Below are 17,721 nucleotides of genomic sequence, written 5' to 3'. Positions count from 1 at the left end.
AAGAAAAACACTAATAATTTTGATTCTTTAAATGCCTATGTAATACAGTCACTTAGATAAGGGATAGAAGTTTGATTTCTGTACTTGGGATTTTTTCCTCATGTTCCAAATTTCTATAAGAGAAATTGCTTTTATAACAAAAAATATTAAGGTAGACAAATCTGTGTTTATTATTTCAATCTTTGCTTAAGAGGTTGGTATGTTGTAGTTTTAAAGGATTTTCTCTACAGTGTCTTCATTCTTTGTTCCAACTGGAAGGGAGTAGAAGCTATATAAAGTTACTTTGTGAGATGGCTGTTTTTCTAATTGTATTATTCAGGATTGCTAAAAATATACACAATAGATTTTGGGGACAATATACACTGCTGTAATACAGTTCTTTTAGTCATACATTTTTCTTTCCAAAGTCAAAGGCCTTTGACACGAGTATGCTCAGAAGGGTGTGTTATTCTCCCTCCTTTTCCTCCCCAAATTTTCTAATTGCATTTTTTTAGATTGTGTAATTGTATTTGTCCTTTGTATATATAAATATGCAAACTATTTTAAAATAAATTTTGTTTTGCTGGCTGATTAGTGTTACGCATTAGAATTGGATGGTGATAAGAGGTCACAGGCCTTGTAAATATGACTGGAAATTAGGAAACTACTTAAGAGATCATGCCCTTTTGACTAGATTCACTGTCAACTTGCAGCTTGGCTTTCACCCTCCTCCACCCTTCTGCAAAGAGCTTTAAAGAATCTAGTGTAAGCAAATATATATAAATAAACTGAGTGTTAGTGTTTTTCAGACAATTAAGAGCTAACATCTAAGGGCTTTGGTAATAGTTCTTTCGCTGCTGATTAGGTATTCCTCAGTGGTGATTAGTGAATGTACAAATGCAATCATTTAGTAGGGCTTAATCACTCATATGATCGAGAAGTTACTCAGAAAGAGAAATTGAAGCTGTATAACTCCCATTAGCCTTATTTTTTAATAGTAAAAAATAAGAAACTTTTTGACTAAATTAGGAATACTGAATCAGGTAAAGTAAATTGTAGTTTGAAAAGAATAGAGAACCTGGCAAATATATTTATGTGACCATATTGTGACACTGTATTTACGTCTGTAGTAAAGGTAGCTTATGAAAAATTGCTTACCATAGTAGGGCAGGTGTTTCTCAGGGAGATTGAGTAAGACATGTTCCCTAAATAAGGACATTTTTCCTTCTTTTTTGTACTAGGTGACTGAGCCCTCACAATTAAAGCAGGGACAAGGGGAAGAAAGTATCTGTTTTTCCTGGTTTACTACATCAAGAAAAACACAGGACATCTTGAGGCAAGGGGAGAGATATATATATTTATATATATATATATGAATATATATCTCTCTTCTTCTCAAGAAGTAATGTAGTATATGTACAAAACACAGGACACCTTGAGGCAATGAGAGAGTGGAATGCATGTATTTGGGCAATGCTGTATTCTCCTCTGGTGGGATTGGTTATAGGGCCCAGGTCCTGAAGGAGAGGACTGGGGAGTTGGATTTGGACAACTTGGAATGATGAGCTAGGGATGTCTTTATGGAATTGCCAACAGGTTGCTCATGTCAGCATTGCAGGGAGCCATGACTTTTGCTAGTTTTTCAGGGCTGTTCTTCAAATGTTAGTTCAAAAGCTTAGGTTTGTAGGCCTCCCTAGAGGACCAGCTTCTTGGGTGTTATTTTATGCTAATTAAGTTCAGAATTGCTAATATATAATCAAAATGCTATTCCTACGCTAGCCACAACCCAGTCTTCTGGGTCTTCACTCAGGGTAGCCAACCATCCCAGATTGTCTAGGATTGTCCTAGTGTTAGCACTGAAAGTTCTGTATCCAGAAACTCCCCTCAGTCTTGGGGAAACCCCTTATTCCCAGGGGATTATTGGTCACCCTGTTTTACTCTCCTGAGTCCCTTAGCAGCAGCATGGGAGGAGGGGAAATGCAATTTGTGCTCTGGACGCAGATGATAAACAGCCCTCAGCCCTGGCATAACAGTACAACACAGGATGCTCTTTCAGGGAGGAAGAACATTGCTACTTTTCAAGTGTGCCCAAATATTGCTGTTCTGATTATCTCTTGCTGCATAACATATTACTGTAAAATGACTGTAAAAGAGGCTTTAAAAACTTTATTCTCTACTGGTTTCTGTGGATCAGGGATTTGGTAAAGGTTCAGCTGGCAATTCTGGCTTCCTGAGTAAGATGGTGGCTACAGCTAGAACAGCTGGAGACTGTCATCACCTCTGTCTTCATGTCATCTCAGTGCCTCTCCAGGGCCTCCTCTCTCTGTATGATAGAGTTTAAGCTTTCTCACAGCATAATAGCCTCCAGGCAACTAAATGCCCACTTGGCACTTCAGAGTTCTAGAGCAAGCATTCCAACCAATAAGAAGCCGCCTTAAGTGTCACCTAGGATATGATTGCATAGTGCATTTCCATCATAGTCACAACATTCAAGGGGTGGGACATAGACTTCACTTCTTGATAACTGGAATATCAACATCACATTGTAAGAAAAGCATGTTGGGATGAAGAGATTATTTTACAATGTACAAGTCTTAAAATCCACCACAGTTATACCTTGGTTCCAAAGATTTGAAAAATGCAGTTTTTGACTGGGTGTGGTGGCTCCTGCTTGTAATCCCAGCACTTTGGGAGGCTGAGGAGAGCAGATCACTTGAGGCCAGGAGTTCAAGACCAGCTTGGACAACAGGACAAAATCTTGTCTCTATTAAAAATACAAAAATTACCCAGGCATGGTCACGCATGCCTGTAGTCCCAGCTACTCAAGAGGCTGAGGCAAAAAAATTGTTTGAATCTAAGAGATGAAGCTTGCAGTGAGCTGAGATCATGCTACTGCACTCCAGCCGGGGCAACAGAGCAATACTCTGTTTAAAAAAAAATGCACTTTTTCATTAATAAAAGTAGTGATGATGTTAAAATATGGTTTTCCCATGAATTTGGTTTTCCCATGAATTTTCATTAAGGCAATTTTCATTTTGAAGGCAAACAAAGTGTCAGCCTATAATTGTTTCTTGACTTGTCCTGAAATCTCTTGGTCACCATTCTTCTACTGAAGTGAATATCTCCCTGTCTGTCTGTCTATCTATCTATCTATCTATCTATCTATCTATCTATGTATATCTCTACAGTCATACCTTGGAGATATCGAGGGTTTGTTTCTAGGCTACTGCAATAAAACAGTATTGCAATAAAGTGAATTGCAGGAACTTTTTGGTTTCCCAGTACATCTAAAAGTTGTATTTCTACTGTACTGTAGTCATTAAGTATGCAATAGCATTGTGCCTAAAAAATCCTTAATTTAAAAAATACTTTATTGCTAAAATGCTAATAATCATCTGAACCTTCAGTGAGTGGTCATCTTTTTGCTGGTCTTGCCTTGATGTTGGTGGCTGCTGACTAATCAGGATGGTGGCTGCTAAAGGTTGGAGTGGCTGTGGCAGTTTCATAAGATAATATTGAATGTTGCTATATAGATTGGCCCTTCCTTTCACAAAAGATATTTATGGCAGATATAGCCTTAAAATGTATTTCTTAAATAAGAAGACTTGTAAATTGAAATTACTTCTTGATTCATGGGCTGCAGAATGAGAATGGATGTTGTGTTAGCAGGCAGGGAAACAACATTTATCTCCTTGTGCACCTCCATCAGAGCTCTTGGGTGACCAGGTGCATTGTCATGAGCGGTAATCTTTTGAAAATAATCTTTCTTCTAAGCAGTAGCTCTCAAAAGTAGGCTTAAAATATTTAGTAAACCATACTGTAAACAGATGTGCTGCCATCCACGAGCTTTGTTATTTCATTTATAGAGCACAGGCAGAGTAGATGTAGCATAATTTTTAAGGGCCCTAGGATTTTCAGATTGGTAAGTCAAGTCACCAGCTGCATTAGCCTCTAGCAAAAGAGTCAGTCTGTCCTTTGAAGCTTTGAAGCCAGGCATTGACTTCTTCTCTTTAGCTATGAAAGTCCTAGTTGGCATCTTCTGGTAGAAGGGTGTTTCATCTACAGTGAAAATCTATTGTTTAGTGTAGTCATCTTCATCAATGATCTTAATTAAGTCTTCTAGATAACTTGCTGCACCTTTTCCATCAGCACTTGCTGCTTTACCTTGCACTTTTATGTTACAGAGATGACTTATTTCTTGAAACCTCATGAGCCAACCTCTGCTAGCTTTCAGCTTTTCTTCTGCACCTTCCCCACCTCTCTCAACCTTCATAGAATTGAAGGGAATTAGGGCCTTGCTCTGGATTAGGCTTTGGCTTGAGGAAATGTTGTGGCTGTTTTGATCTTCTATCCAGATCACTCAAATGTTTCTCCATGTCAATAATAAAGCTATTTCGGCTTCTTCCTACTGTTCATTTGTTCACTGGAGTAGCACTTTTCATTTCCCTCAAGAATTTTCCCTTTGCAATCACAGCTCAGATAACTTTTTGGTATAAGAGGTCTAGGTTTTTGTCTGTTTTGGCTTTTCACATACCTTCCTTACTAAGCTCAACCATTTCTAGCTTTTGATTGAAAGTGAGAGATGTGTGACTCTTCCTTGTACCTGAGCACTTAGAGGCCATTGTAGGGTTATTAATTGACATAATTTCAATATTCTTGTTTCTCAGAGAATAGGGACACCTAAGAAGAAAGAGAGAGAGAGAGAGACAGAGAGACAGAGAGAGAGAGAGAGAGAGAGAGAGAAGAAAGAGAGGGTGAGGAACAGACTGTTGGTGGAGCAGTCAGAATGCAAATAGCATGTATAAATTTAGTTCAACCTCTTCTATGGGTGCAGTTTGTGGTGCCCTAAAACAATTACAGTAATGGTGTCAAAGATCACTGATCACATAATTAACATATGATCACTGATCATGTTATTAATGACAAATATAATTTTTAAAAGTTTGAAATATTACAAGAATTACCAAAATGTGATAGAGACACAAAGTGAGCACTGGTGTTGGAAAATTGAAGCCAGTAGGCTTGCTTCATGCAGGATTGCCAGAAACCATCACTCTTTAAAAAAGTGCAGTATTTGAGAAGCACAATAAAGGGGAACACAATAAAATGAGGTATGCCTCTATCTATGTAGACACACACACACAAACACACACCCTCTACATATATTTCTCTCATGGCCACACACACACACACACACACACACCCTCTACATGTATTCCTCTCATGGCCACACACACACACACACACACACACACACACCCTCTACATATATTCCTCTCATGGCCTCCAAAATCCAACTGACCAAGAAGATAGGTGTTACAAAACTACATTTGCCCTCTCAGTAAGAATTTGGGGTGTGTGTGTGTGTGTGTGTGTGTGTGTGTGTGTGTGTAGTGTATGTGTCTGTGTGCACATATGCACCCTGAGGGAATGGAAAGAAAGGAGTACTTGGGAGAAGAGAAGGACATTAGTGGCACAGGATGACTCGGGTTGAAAAGTTGAAAAGAGGCATCCATGGAAGGAAAGTACACTGAAATGTTGATGACCAGAGAGGAAACTAAAAGGGAGACAAGGGCAGTGGCAGCCATTTAGAAGCAAAGGCTGGACATAACTAGATCATCATTCTAGTTTGGTGATTTGGTTTAAAATGTGGACACTAATGTTCTGGCCCAACTCTCTTTCTCCCTTTCTCTCTTTCTCTCTTTATTTATTTATTTATTTTTAATTTTTTTAAAGATGGGGTTTCACTGTGATGGCCAGGCTGGTCTTGAACTTCTGACCTCAGGTGATCCACCCACCTCGGCCTCCCAAAGTGCTAGGATTACAGGCTTGAGCCACTGCACCTGGCTATGATCATGCCACTGCACTCCAGACTGTGCAACAGAGCAAGAACCTGTCTTTTTTTTTTTTTTTTTTTTTGAGACAGGTTCTTGCTCTGTTGCACAGTCTGGAGTGCAGTGGCATGATCATAGCTCATTGCAATCTCTGCCTCCCAGGCTCAAGGGATCCTCACACCTCAGCCTGCCAAGTAGTCAAAACTACAGGCACGTGCTGCCATGCCCAGCTAATTTTTGTATTTTTTGTAGAGATGGGTTTTGCTGTGTTGCGCAGGCTGGTCCCAAACTCCTAGGCTCACACAACCCACCTGTCTCAGCTTCCCAAAGTGCTGGAATTACAGGTGTGAGCTGCCACGTCCAGCTCCAGCTTTCTTATGCTGCCTCTCTCCCACTGTGGTGCTTAAGACTCATGAGTTATTCTTTCTGATAGCCTCTAGTTTCTCACTCCAGGGTATTAGAAATTGGGCTATTTGAAAAAAAACCCAAATGAAGTTATTTGGGGAATTTGATGACAGCACTTTTTGGGCAATGTTTCAGAAAACATGATGCAAATTTTAATTTTTTTAAACTGATATTTCAATGGCTTGATATATTTAATATGGCAACTTTTGTAATCTTGCATGAGTTCTATTGTTTTCTTGTTATCTCATATTATTTTTTTGAGGAAACATTTGAAAAATTAAAAAATGTATAGTATAAGGGAAGGATTGTAATTCTGAACCACTACTTGTTTAAAAAGATACTTTGTATGTTTGGATTGTAGGAATACTGTAATACAGTACAGTTAGATTCTGGGATAGATTACCGGAAAAGGGAACTTCCTGCTGCAGGAAAACTCTACTACCTGTAAGTTGTTTTAATTTTTAAAGTTTAATATCTAATCATTAATCCGAAAAAGATGATAAAAATAAGCAGTTTAATTATTGGAACTGCTGGTTCCTTCAGAAAGGCTGGTTCTGAAGCTTAAACTTCAAATGTTCTTATATTAACTTATTTAACCTGTAACTTTACCATCCATATTTACATCATTTATAATGTGTGATTGGATGAAACCCTAATTAGTTTTTTGGGGAAGAATGATGACAGATGGTTAGAATGTAATGAGTATCCTTTTATAAAGAGACTCTACTATTAAGAGAATATCTGTAATGTGTGAAGTAATTAATTATTTGTGGATATCATCTGACAAGTGTGCCATTTCCATTCCCCCAAAATTGTTGTTTTATTTTGTCAATCTGTTTGTATTTATCATTGATTGATTTCCATATATAACCGATATAAAATATATATCGGTTACAAATACAACTGAATATATTTTTGTCTTTTAAAAGCTAAGATGCTCCGAGTAGGAGCAATTTATAACAATGATGTATTCAGCACATGCAGCTAATACTGAAAAAACAAATATAGTTTGTTTTAAAATGTCCTTTGTGAGAACCTGAAAAGGAAAAAGGCTTTACAAAAGCAAACTGTTGTTTAGTATATGCCAGCAGTGTTGGGCACATAGCAAGTTCTCAGTAAATAGATCTGTCTTAGGACTAATTGTAATTTAACTAAAAGGCATGTTTCTGGTAATTCAAATTTTGATGACAACGTGCATTTTAGAGGTTGAGAAAAGCTCTTGTCTCCGCCACCTTGTAAGCAGAAGTACTTTACTGTTTTTGAAGCAGAAATTAGCTAGAAAAATCACAGAATTAAAGTTGCATACTTTACAGTGAACCAAGGGGGCTATTTTAGTTTATTATTCAGATCCTGATGATTATTATAAGAGGGTCTTCATCTGTCCTCAAGTACTTTGTCTTTAAAGTACTTCATAATTTAAAAAAAACCATATAGCACATTTTTCTGCTTTAACTTGGACTTTTTCTTCCTAGTTTCTTTTATGTTTACTGGTTATTTTATTTTTCTGATATTCACAGCCTTTCCCTGATTTTTTTACTACCTATGTCTTGATATTCCAGGTGTATGATACCACTACATTAATTTATTATTCTTCCCTTTATTTTTTAAAGGAGGTAATTCTTCTCTGTTTTTGTCAAAAAGTGTATTGTCATGGAAGAATAAAAATATTTTCCTATTGGGAAGCTCCTTAAATAAAGTTAGTAGTCTGAGTCTAAATTATGAAATTTGTTTCATAGTGCAGAAGAGGTCTCGAAAGTTACTGGAGGTGAAAAGGCTACTTTTGCTTGAAGCATAGCCATTTTCTGTCTCTGACTTACCCTGTGTTACCCCTTCCTTTTCCTGATAAAAGTAATAATAGTCTAACCCAGTGAAATCCAGTTTTGATCTTTAAAAATATTCTAGAGGAAAACCAACACTAACAATCTCCAGAGTCCAGGAAACCAGACCTATAAAGGACACCAGGAAACTCTGGACCAGCTTTCCTGAAAAATATATAAATTCAAAGGCCAGGCACAATGGCTCATGCCTGTAATCCAAGCACTTTAGGAGGCCAAGGTGGGAGGATCGCTTGAACCCAGGAGTGCGAAACCAGCCTGGGCAACCTAAGGAGACCCTGTCTCTACAAAACATTTAAAAAATAGTGGGTGTGGTGGCACTTGCCTCTAGTCTCAGCTTCTTGTGAGGCTGAGGTGGGAGGATCGCTTGAGCCTGGGAGGTAGGGGCTGCAGCAAGCCATAATCATACCACTGCACTTTAGCCTGGGTGACAGAGCAAGACCTGTCTTAAAAAAAAAAATATATATATATATATATATATATATATACACACACACACACATATATATAAATAAATATATTTATGTATAAAATATATACATATATAGATATAGATAGATGCCTATCTATCAATCTATCCATCCATGCATACATTTAATTCTCAAGGAAGATAAATTTGTTCCTGAATTTAACATCCAAAGGGCTTGACCATAGTCAAGAACAGAAAGTCTTGGGGGCACCCCACAGTCAGAGGAGAAGGCAGATACGTAAGTATCCTCGAGGAGAATTAGCAATTAAAATCATCTCAGAAGTGGGAAAATAATATGAGATACTAAGACAGGATGCTAGGGATGTGCATTATATTGTTTCAAATGAGGACTTGAGTAGAACTTCTTTCATGAAGATTTTCTGAGGTTATTTAACATTTGATTTAATTAAGTTTCTTTTTATCTTGTTCTTGTAGAAAAACTTATTAAATTTCCCCCATAATAGACTTTAATGTGCTGCACTATATATTGCCTTATTAAAGCATGTGTTTCTCTTTATTACCATCTGGCCAGACATCTGGAATTGATTCCTAAATATGCAAGTCCAGACTACCCTCCTTGTCAGTTTCACTGACAACTGCCCCATCTGCCTGAAAACAAACAAACAAACAAAACACAAAAAACAAAATTTTAGCTTCCTTCTAGGGGAACACTAAGCACTATCTCAGAATTTCATACAAGTAGAATGCCATATATGATATTTAATGAAACAGAAATATTAATATTCATCAATCAGTATTTTATTAGTCTAACTTCCCAAAGCCAATTACAAATATCTAAAATATAATCTAAATAATATCAAGAATTACCACAGATTTCTAAAACTACTCAAAAAGTTGACATGGAGCAATTTCTATGGTTCATAATATTGCCCGGGTCCCACAAAACTAATTCACATAAGACACTGCATGTTTGTATGTAATCTATATCACACTAAATTTAGATATCCTAGAGTACCTTCATAAGTAAGTTTCAGGTATGTTTTTGGCCCTGTAACAACCTCATATACAACAGACTCAGAGAATTTAAATTTAGCAAGCTATAAAACAGAGACCTTGAGTGCAAATATCCAAACTTTTGCTTAGATTCAAACACTACATCCTTGTCCAGTTTTTTATTCTGTGCTAAATGCATGATCATTCCAGAGATGAACACAGTTTGTTTCTTTTTTTCTTTTTCTTTTTCTTTTTTTGTTGGGGGGACAGAGTCTCACTCTGTCACTGGGGGCTGGAGTACAGTGATGTGATCTCGGGTCACTGCAACCTCTGCCTCCTAGGTTCAAGTGATTCTCCTGCCCCAGCCTCCTGAATAGCTGGGATTACAGGCATGCGCCACCACTCTCAGCTAATTTTGGTATTTTTAGTTGAGACTGGGTTTCGCCATGTTTGCCCATCTGGTCTCAAACTCCTGACCTCAGGTGATCCACCTGCCTCGACCTCCCAAAGTGCTGGGATTACAGGCATGAGCCACCACACCTGACCAGTTTGTTTCTTTTCTAGTTGCTTGGTAGATAGGACTCAATAAGATCCCCATGCTGAAATCCAAACAGATCAATCAAGCACTGGGCTCCCATTTGCTTCTGGATGGAGGCTTTGAATCTATTTTGAATCACCTGGTACTGATCAAGGGTGACCCCCATCTCATCATTACAGAGAATTAAAGTGCTTCAGATTAGCTGTCCGGGGGCTGGTAATAGTAGAGGTTATTATTTTATATATGCAATGAGCATATCTTTTCAAACAGGAAGCACCACTGCTAAAAGGTCCATAGCATGCTGCCCCAGGCCATTTTGCTGTCCCTATTGTGAAGGGTTAGTGGTTCCTACAACAGGCAGGAATTATTACAGGAAAAGAGCTCTGAGCTTGCGGAACCAGACATAAGGAAGTTGGCTTTTTGTCTCAAGGGAGACATTATCTTATTTTTCAAAGTTGCTCACTGCACGCACAACCTTGAGAAATGCCTAGGGCCTCGCATTCTTGGCATATTCAGCAAGATGTGAAGGAGAGACCCATGGAGGGGCTGTCTCTCCCAACGGGGGGCATTTACCAGACGTTAGACCTTAAAGAACCGGGCTTCCTCCCATTGTTGCAGCTGGCTTCTGTCCGCTAAAGTCATCTACCACTTGAACAAAACTACTTCTGAAGCACATTGTTCAGTTGTTTAAAACTTAAATTGTCTAAACACCATTTCAATTTCATGTGTATGGGGATTATGGATCATCCTGAAAATGGTGAAAATATAGTTTGTGGCTTTTTAGACACTGCCCAAATATTCACATATTTGTATTTGGCTGATGTAATGTATTCATCCATCTTTTGAACAGATTTCCAGAAAAAAGTTTTTTCTTAAATACTTTTACTAGTGGAAATTTTATGTCTCAAATACTCTTAGTTTTCCACTTGGGAAACATCTATTTCAAATAGAAAATCATTTTGGAGAATATAACTTTGAACGCCATTTTTTAAAACAGTAAGAATTAGCTGACAAAACGACACACAGCTTCAAGGTTATAGCTCTGTTTCAGAAGAAATGTCTGTGAAAACTAAGACTGAAGCTTACATTTGTTAAAACATACTTCCCCATAATTGAAAACTTCATGTTTCTTGTCTGTGATATTACTTACAAACACTCCTCTGCCCTCAACTGAGAGAATCAGATTAATGAAAATTAAAAACATTTCTTAGCTTGATTGTCACATCCTCCCAGACCTAAACTTTGGCTGAGACCCTCTTCTGTCTCTAAGGTTGCCACTTTCTGGATTAGTGGAGTGTCTAGGACAGCTTGGGACCTTCTCTCCATCACCAGTCATTACCATTACAAGTCTGTCCCATACATTGGGGAGTTATGCTTATTATTATTATTATTTTGTCTTTTTGTTTCTATAGTTTCAGTCTCAGTTTTTCTTACCAGTTAAACAGCTAGCCCAGTCATTTCCCATTTCAATTCCCACTGAAGAACCTCTGAAACATTCACCAGTAGAAGCCACTTGAAAATGGTTAAGCCTGGCTCCCTTCCTTTTAGGCTGTAATTTGTTTCAGTACCTTGTACCAGACTGCCCAGAGTTATGTAGCAGGCAGTATGCACACCCCACTGAAATAATTTATCTCTCCTCTACAACAAAATTTTTATGGTCTTATGCCAAATATGAGCCAGCTCTACCCCTCCTCCAGTTCCTTAAATTCTCTCATGTGTCTTTTAGACTCCACTATATTCGTATCATTCCTGCTTCTCACACTCATTTGCATGTGTCACGATGGAAGTGATGGTATTGATTGAAAAATACCACACAGTTTAAGAATATAAAATGTATTTAGCAGTCACGATTGCAGAAATGTATCCACATGGAGACACTTAAACAACACAGAAGATAATAGAGCATATTCCCAGTAGAAGCTGTTAGATTTTCTGGCCTTTGAGGGCCCATTAGGTGACAAAGATAGCACCTGATCAAGATAAGGGTTCCATTAGATCACCTTTGTCATTCTTGGATGGGTGGGTTTACACCCTCCTGATAAGTCTTGATTGTTGTGGAGACTCTGGCTATATGCCTGCCTGCTTGCCAGGTACAATTACCAGATGCAATCCCTAAGCCATGACTGAATGTTTATTGTCAGTGTGAATCAAAGGTCAGTTTCCCATCCTTCAGTAGCACCAGTCACTAGGCCTTCCTGAAGCCTGTTCTTTTTTTTTTTTTAATTGAGACAGAGTCTCACTGTTGCCCAGGCTGGAGTGCTGTGACGCGATCTCAGCTCACTGCAACCTCCACCTCCCAGGTTCAAGTGATTCTCGTGCCTCAGCCTCCCGAGTAGCTGGGATTACAGGCATGCACCACCATGCCCAGCTAATTTTTGTATTTTTAGTAGAGCCGGGGTTTCACCATGTTGGCCAGGCTGGTTTCAAACCCCTAGCTTTAAGCAATCCACCTGCCTCAGCCTCCCAAAGTGCTGAGATTACAGGAGTGAGCCACCACGCCCAGCCCTGAAGTCTGTTCCTCAGAGAGCAAGAGACAGAATTTCTGTTTCTGGCAATCGAGGAAACTGTCTACTTTCTTGGGGTTCTGAGTGTTGTCTGGCTAATTCTTCAGTCTGGGGAAGGGATGAAGACATTTGGGAGATTTTTGATGTTTACAGATTATGTTTTACTTCTTCTTAGCATCATGGCACGGAAGAACATTTATGTTTTTCTACTTAAGAAGTAATCATAAGTGAAAATATTTACAGACGAAATAATGCAATGTCTAGTATTTGTTTCAAAATAAGCCAGCGTAGGGGGATTGATGGGAGGTATAGAGGAAACAAGATTGACCATGCCATGTATTGAGTAGGTGATTTTTACATTGGGGTTTTAATAGTACTATTCTCTTCACGTGTTTATGTGTAAAATTTTTCATAATCAAAAGATGTTTAAAAAGATAGCCTGCTTTGTTTTTTTCTGATCATGCTTACTGCAGTTTTAAGTCTGTTGATCTTACCAAAGAAACTGCTTTTGTTATGTTGATTTTCTCTATTATTAAATACTTTCTGTTTTCTATATCCTTAATTTCTGAACTTTCATTATTTCCTTTCTTCTGCTTAGTTTGGATTTAATTTGCTCTTCTTTTCCTAGTTTTTTAAGGTAGAAGTTTAAGTCCTTCATTTTAAACCTTTCTGCTCTTATATAAGCATTTTAAAACTATAAATTTTTCTCTAAGTTCTACTTTAGCTGCATCTCACACATTTTATTATATCATGTTTTCTCTCGTGATTTTTTTGCCCATGAGTTATTAAAAGTGTGTTATTTAGTTTCCAAATGTTTAGTGATTTTTCTATACATCTTTCTGTTAATGATTCCCAAATTTAACTACAGAACTTATGTTGTGTGATTTGAATCCTTTTGAATTTATTGAGGCTTGTTTTATGGTCCAGAATATGATGTTCTTGGAACAAGTTTCTCATGCACTTTATTATGTATTCTGCTATTGTTAGTAGCGTGTACTTTACATGCCATTGGGTCAAGTTGGTTGACAGGGTTATTTAAGTCCCCTATATACTTACTGATTTTTTACCTACTTTTTCTGTTAATTATTGAGAAAGAGGTGGTGAAATTTCCAAGTATAATTATGGATTGTTCTGTTTCCTCTTACAGTTCTGTCTGGTTTTGCTTCATGTATTTTGAAGCTCTATTATTAGGTATATAAATGTTTAGGATTGATATGTTCTCTTGATGAACTGACCTCTTCATCATTATGAAATGAACCTCATTATTTCTGGTAATATTCCTTGCTTTGAAATATACTATGCTTAATATTAATGTAGCCACTTCAACTTTTTTAAAATTAGTGTTTGCATGATATATCTTTTCTCATCATTTTACTTTGAGCCTATCTGTGTCTTTATATTAAAATGAGTTTCTTGTTGGAAACTTGTATTGGGGTATTTATTTTTTATGCAATCTGACAATCTTTTTTTTTAAATTGGAGTTATTTAAACCATTTACACTTAAAGTGATTATTGATATGGCTAGGTTTAAATATACTATCTTGCTACTTGTTTTTTTTTGTACTTTTTAGAAAAAAATTATTGAGATAGAATTCATCCTTTTAAAGTCTATAACTCAGTGGTTTGTTAGTATATTTAGAGTAATACTACCATCACCACTGTCTAATTTCAGAACATTTTTATCACCCCAGAAAGAAACCCATTAGCAGTCACCACCCTCATGCTTCTCACCCCACTACCCTCTGACAATCTACCTTCTGTCTCTATGGACTTTGCCTATTTAATATATCTCATATAAATGGAATCACATAATATATAATATAGTAATACGCTGCATAGTAATATTTTGGCCAATGATAGACCATATCACAGATATGATAGTGGTCCCATAAGATCAAAATACTGTATTTTAATTGTATCTTTTCTATGTTTAGATACACAAATACTGGCCATTGTATTATAGTTGCTTATAATATTCAGTACAGTAAAATGCTGTATAGGTTTATAGTCTAGGAGTATTAGGCTGTACCGTATAGCAGAAGTAGGTAGCAGGCTATGCCATCTAGGTTTGTATAAGTATATTCTACCATGTCTGCATGATGACAAAATCACCTAACAACACTCTTAAAACACATCACCATTGTTAAGTAATGTGCTGTTATATATACGATGTATATTGCTTCTCAGCCTTTTGGTTAAGATCAATTGTAGTACCTGTTCTTATGAGTTTCACAGTGTAAAACGTGGTCTTTTGTGTGTGGCTTCTTTCACTTAGCATAATGTTTTCAGAGTCAATCCATGTTGTTTGCTGTTTGTTTTCTATTGTCCCATCTGTTCTTTTTTCCAGTTTCCCTCTTTTACTGACTTCGTATTAGTTATTTTTTTTAAGATTCCATTTTATCTCTTATTAGCTATACCTCCTTGATGTTTTTCTTTGAATAAAAAGCTTTAGGGCTTAGCATAAGCACCTCTAACTTACCATAGTTTGCCTTCAAGTAACGTTATACCACTTGATGTATAATATAAAAACCTACAGTATACTTCCATTTTTACTATCCTGACCTTTGTACTTTTATTGTCTTTTTTTGCTATATTATTTTATTATGTAAGTGTATATTTTATTATATATTATTATATGCATTACTTTATTTTTTTAGGTTATAAACTCCATAATGCATTGTCATTACTTTTGATTAAACAGTCAATAATCCTTTAAAGAGATTTTTAAAATAAGAAAAAAGTCTATTTTACCTACATGTTTACTATTTCTTGTACACTTCATTCTGTCATATAGATTGAAATTTCCACTTGCTATAATTTCTCTTTTCCCTAAAGGACTCTGTTTAACATTTCTTATACTAGCGGTCTACTGGTGATGAATTTTCTCATATTAAAATTTTTGTTTTGCCTTTATTTTTGAAAGATTTTTGCTGGCTAGAGAATTCTAGATTGACAGGCTGGTTTGCTTTCCTTTCCTCCTTCCCCTTTTTTTCCCTTCCTTCCTCTCTTTTTTTTTTCTTCATTTTTTCTCTTTTAGTACTTTAGTGATGTTGCTTTCTTCTCTTCTGGCTTGTGTTGTTTCTCATGAGAAATCTACTGGCATTCTTTGTCCTTCTCTACATAAGGCCATAAGTCTTATCACTGGCTGCCTCTATAATTTTATTTTTATCTTGGTTTTAAACAGTTTTATTATGATGTGCATTGGTATGGTTTTCAGCATGTTTCTTTTGCCTGGATTTGGTTGTGCTTCTTGGATGTGTGGATTCATAGTTTTCATTTAATTTGGAGAATTTTCTCTTATTTCTTTATAATTTCTCACCATCCCTTCTCCTTCTCTTCGAGTTCTGGGACTCCAGTTACATTTATATTAGACCTCTTTATATTATCCCATAACTCACTGATGCTCTGTTCACTTTTTTCATTCTTTTTTCTTCCCATGTTTCACTTCGGGTAATTTCTTTTGCAACATCTTATGTGCTATGAATTATAATCCAGTGTATTTGTCCATGTTAGAGGTGGCATTTTTCCTTTTTAGAAGCTAAACTTGGGTTTCTTTCCTTTTATTTTCTTTTTTAAAAGGCAGGGTCTTGCTAGGCTGGTCTTGAACTTATGGACTTAAGAGATTCTTCCACCTTAGCCTCTCAAATAGCTGGGACTACAGACACATACCACTGTGCCATGGAGGTTTCTTTTTCGTATCTTCTTTGTTTCTTCTTATACTCATGCCTTCCTCTACCTTATTGAGCATATGCAGCATATTTATCATCAAGGTTTTAATGTCTTTGTCTACTAATTCTATCATCTATGTCATTTCTGGGTCTGTTTCTATTGATCAGTTTTTGTCCTTTTTATTAGTTGCATTTTCCTGCTTCTTTTCATGCTTGCTTTTTTTTTTAATCGGATTTCAGATATTGTGAATTTTATATTGTTGGGTACTAGATAGAGTATTTTGTATTCTTTTAAGTATTTTAGGACTTTGTTCTGGGACACAGTTAAGTTATTTGGAAACAATTTTATCCTCTTGAGGCTGCTTTGTAAAGTGAGACCAGAGTGCCTTTATTTTAGGGCTAATTATTCCTGAAGCAATACTCTTCTGAGAATTCCATCCGATACCCTATGTTTTAGTAGGACTTTCTACTCTGACTAGAGGAAACATGAACTACTTTTGAACATTTATGAACTCCAGGGGTGTATGCTTTGTGATTTCAGTGGGTCTCTCCCACCTTCCCATTTCAAGTAGTTGCTGCTTATGCATACACAAATTAGTACTCAGCTAAAGACTCAGGGACCCCTCTGCAGATTGCTGGACATCTGTCTCTGTACCTTTCTTTCCAGTATTATATCTTGCAAATTCTAGCTGCACTGGCCTCTCCAAATGCTGAATTCAGTTTTCTCAACTTCCCAAATGCTGAGCTGTTTGTGTCCCTACTCCTGAAGTCGGGAAACTCAGGAAGGTGGTAAGTTGAGGCTCAGCTAATTTGTTTCCCTTCCCTGGGGATCACTGTACTGTGCTTTTTGTTATGCAATGTCTGCAAACCATTGTTTCGTATATTTTAGATTGTTTCTAGTTGTTTAAGGAAGATATGTAACCCTGGGCCCTGTTATTCCATCACGGCCAGAAGTGGAAGTGTCTAGGCCATTATTCTGAACAATTGGTAAATAAAAGGAAAGAATCAAGCGTTTTTTTCTACCTGCTTTAAAATAACGGATCCTTAGTATAACAAAATAGTTGATGAGGGGAAGCTTCTCTTTATGGAAGTTTTCTAGGTTGCAATTGCAAAAATGTTGAGAGAATTTGAAAAGAATTAGAATATCCACCATTTTGTAAAACCCTCATAATTTAATGGATCTAGTTAATGATCATAAATTCTATAATAATTGCTATAAAATGAAACCTGAATTTTATCCATTTACTGGAAGTATAGGGGCAATGGAATATGTTCAATAACATCACAGGAATACATTCATCAAAATGTAGACTGTAGATTTTTTAAATGACATAAATCAATTGCTTCTTCAATAAATAAATAAGAAAAAGAGAGAGAGAGATGGATAGGGAACCTTTAGTTTAAAGGAGACAGAGACGTAGAAACATATCAACCAATTACAGTGTATGGGCCTTATGTGGATCCTGAATCACACAAACTGCAATAACGAAAACAAAGACAAAACAAACAAAAAAAAACTACAGGACAATAAAAAA

General features: G+C 36.7%; 1 protein-coding gene and 1 pseudogene across 2 annotated transcripts in view; both read left to right on the top strand.

Moving 5' to 3' along the window:
- The window catches only part of AFG1L (AFG1 like ATPase), a 221,210-nt gene that overhangs the window by 138,049 nt on the left and 65,440 nt on the right, over positions 1 to 17,721 (top strand). For both annotated transcript variants that reach the window (XM_032275100.1, XM_032275099.1), the window contains one exon: positions 6,580 to 6,662. In XM_032275100.1, coding sequence (XP_032130991.1) covers positions 6,580 to 6,662 — 83 coding nt within the window. The remainder of the gene's footprint in view (positions 1 to 6,579; positions 6,663 to 17,721) is intronic.
- On the top strand, positions 14,694 to 14,818 carry LOC116549854 (annotated as a pseudogene).

The sequence above is a fragment of the Sapajus apella genome, unplaced genomic scaffold, assembly GCF_009761245.1.
Source record: "Sapajus apella isolate SASKATOON/1434 unplaced genomic scaffold, GSC_monkey_1.0 scaffold6, whole genome shotgun sequence".
In the NCBI taxonomy this organism is placed as follows: Eukaryota; Metazoa; Chordata; class Mammalia; order Primates; family Cebidae; genus Sapajus; species Sapajus apella.
This window is presented reverse-complemented; position numbering and strand designations above follow the sequence as displayed.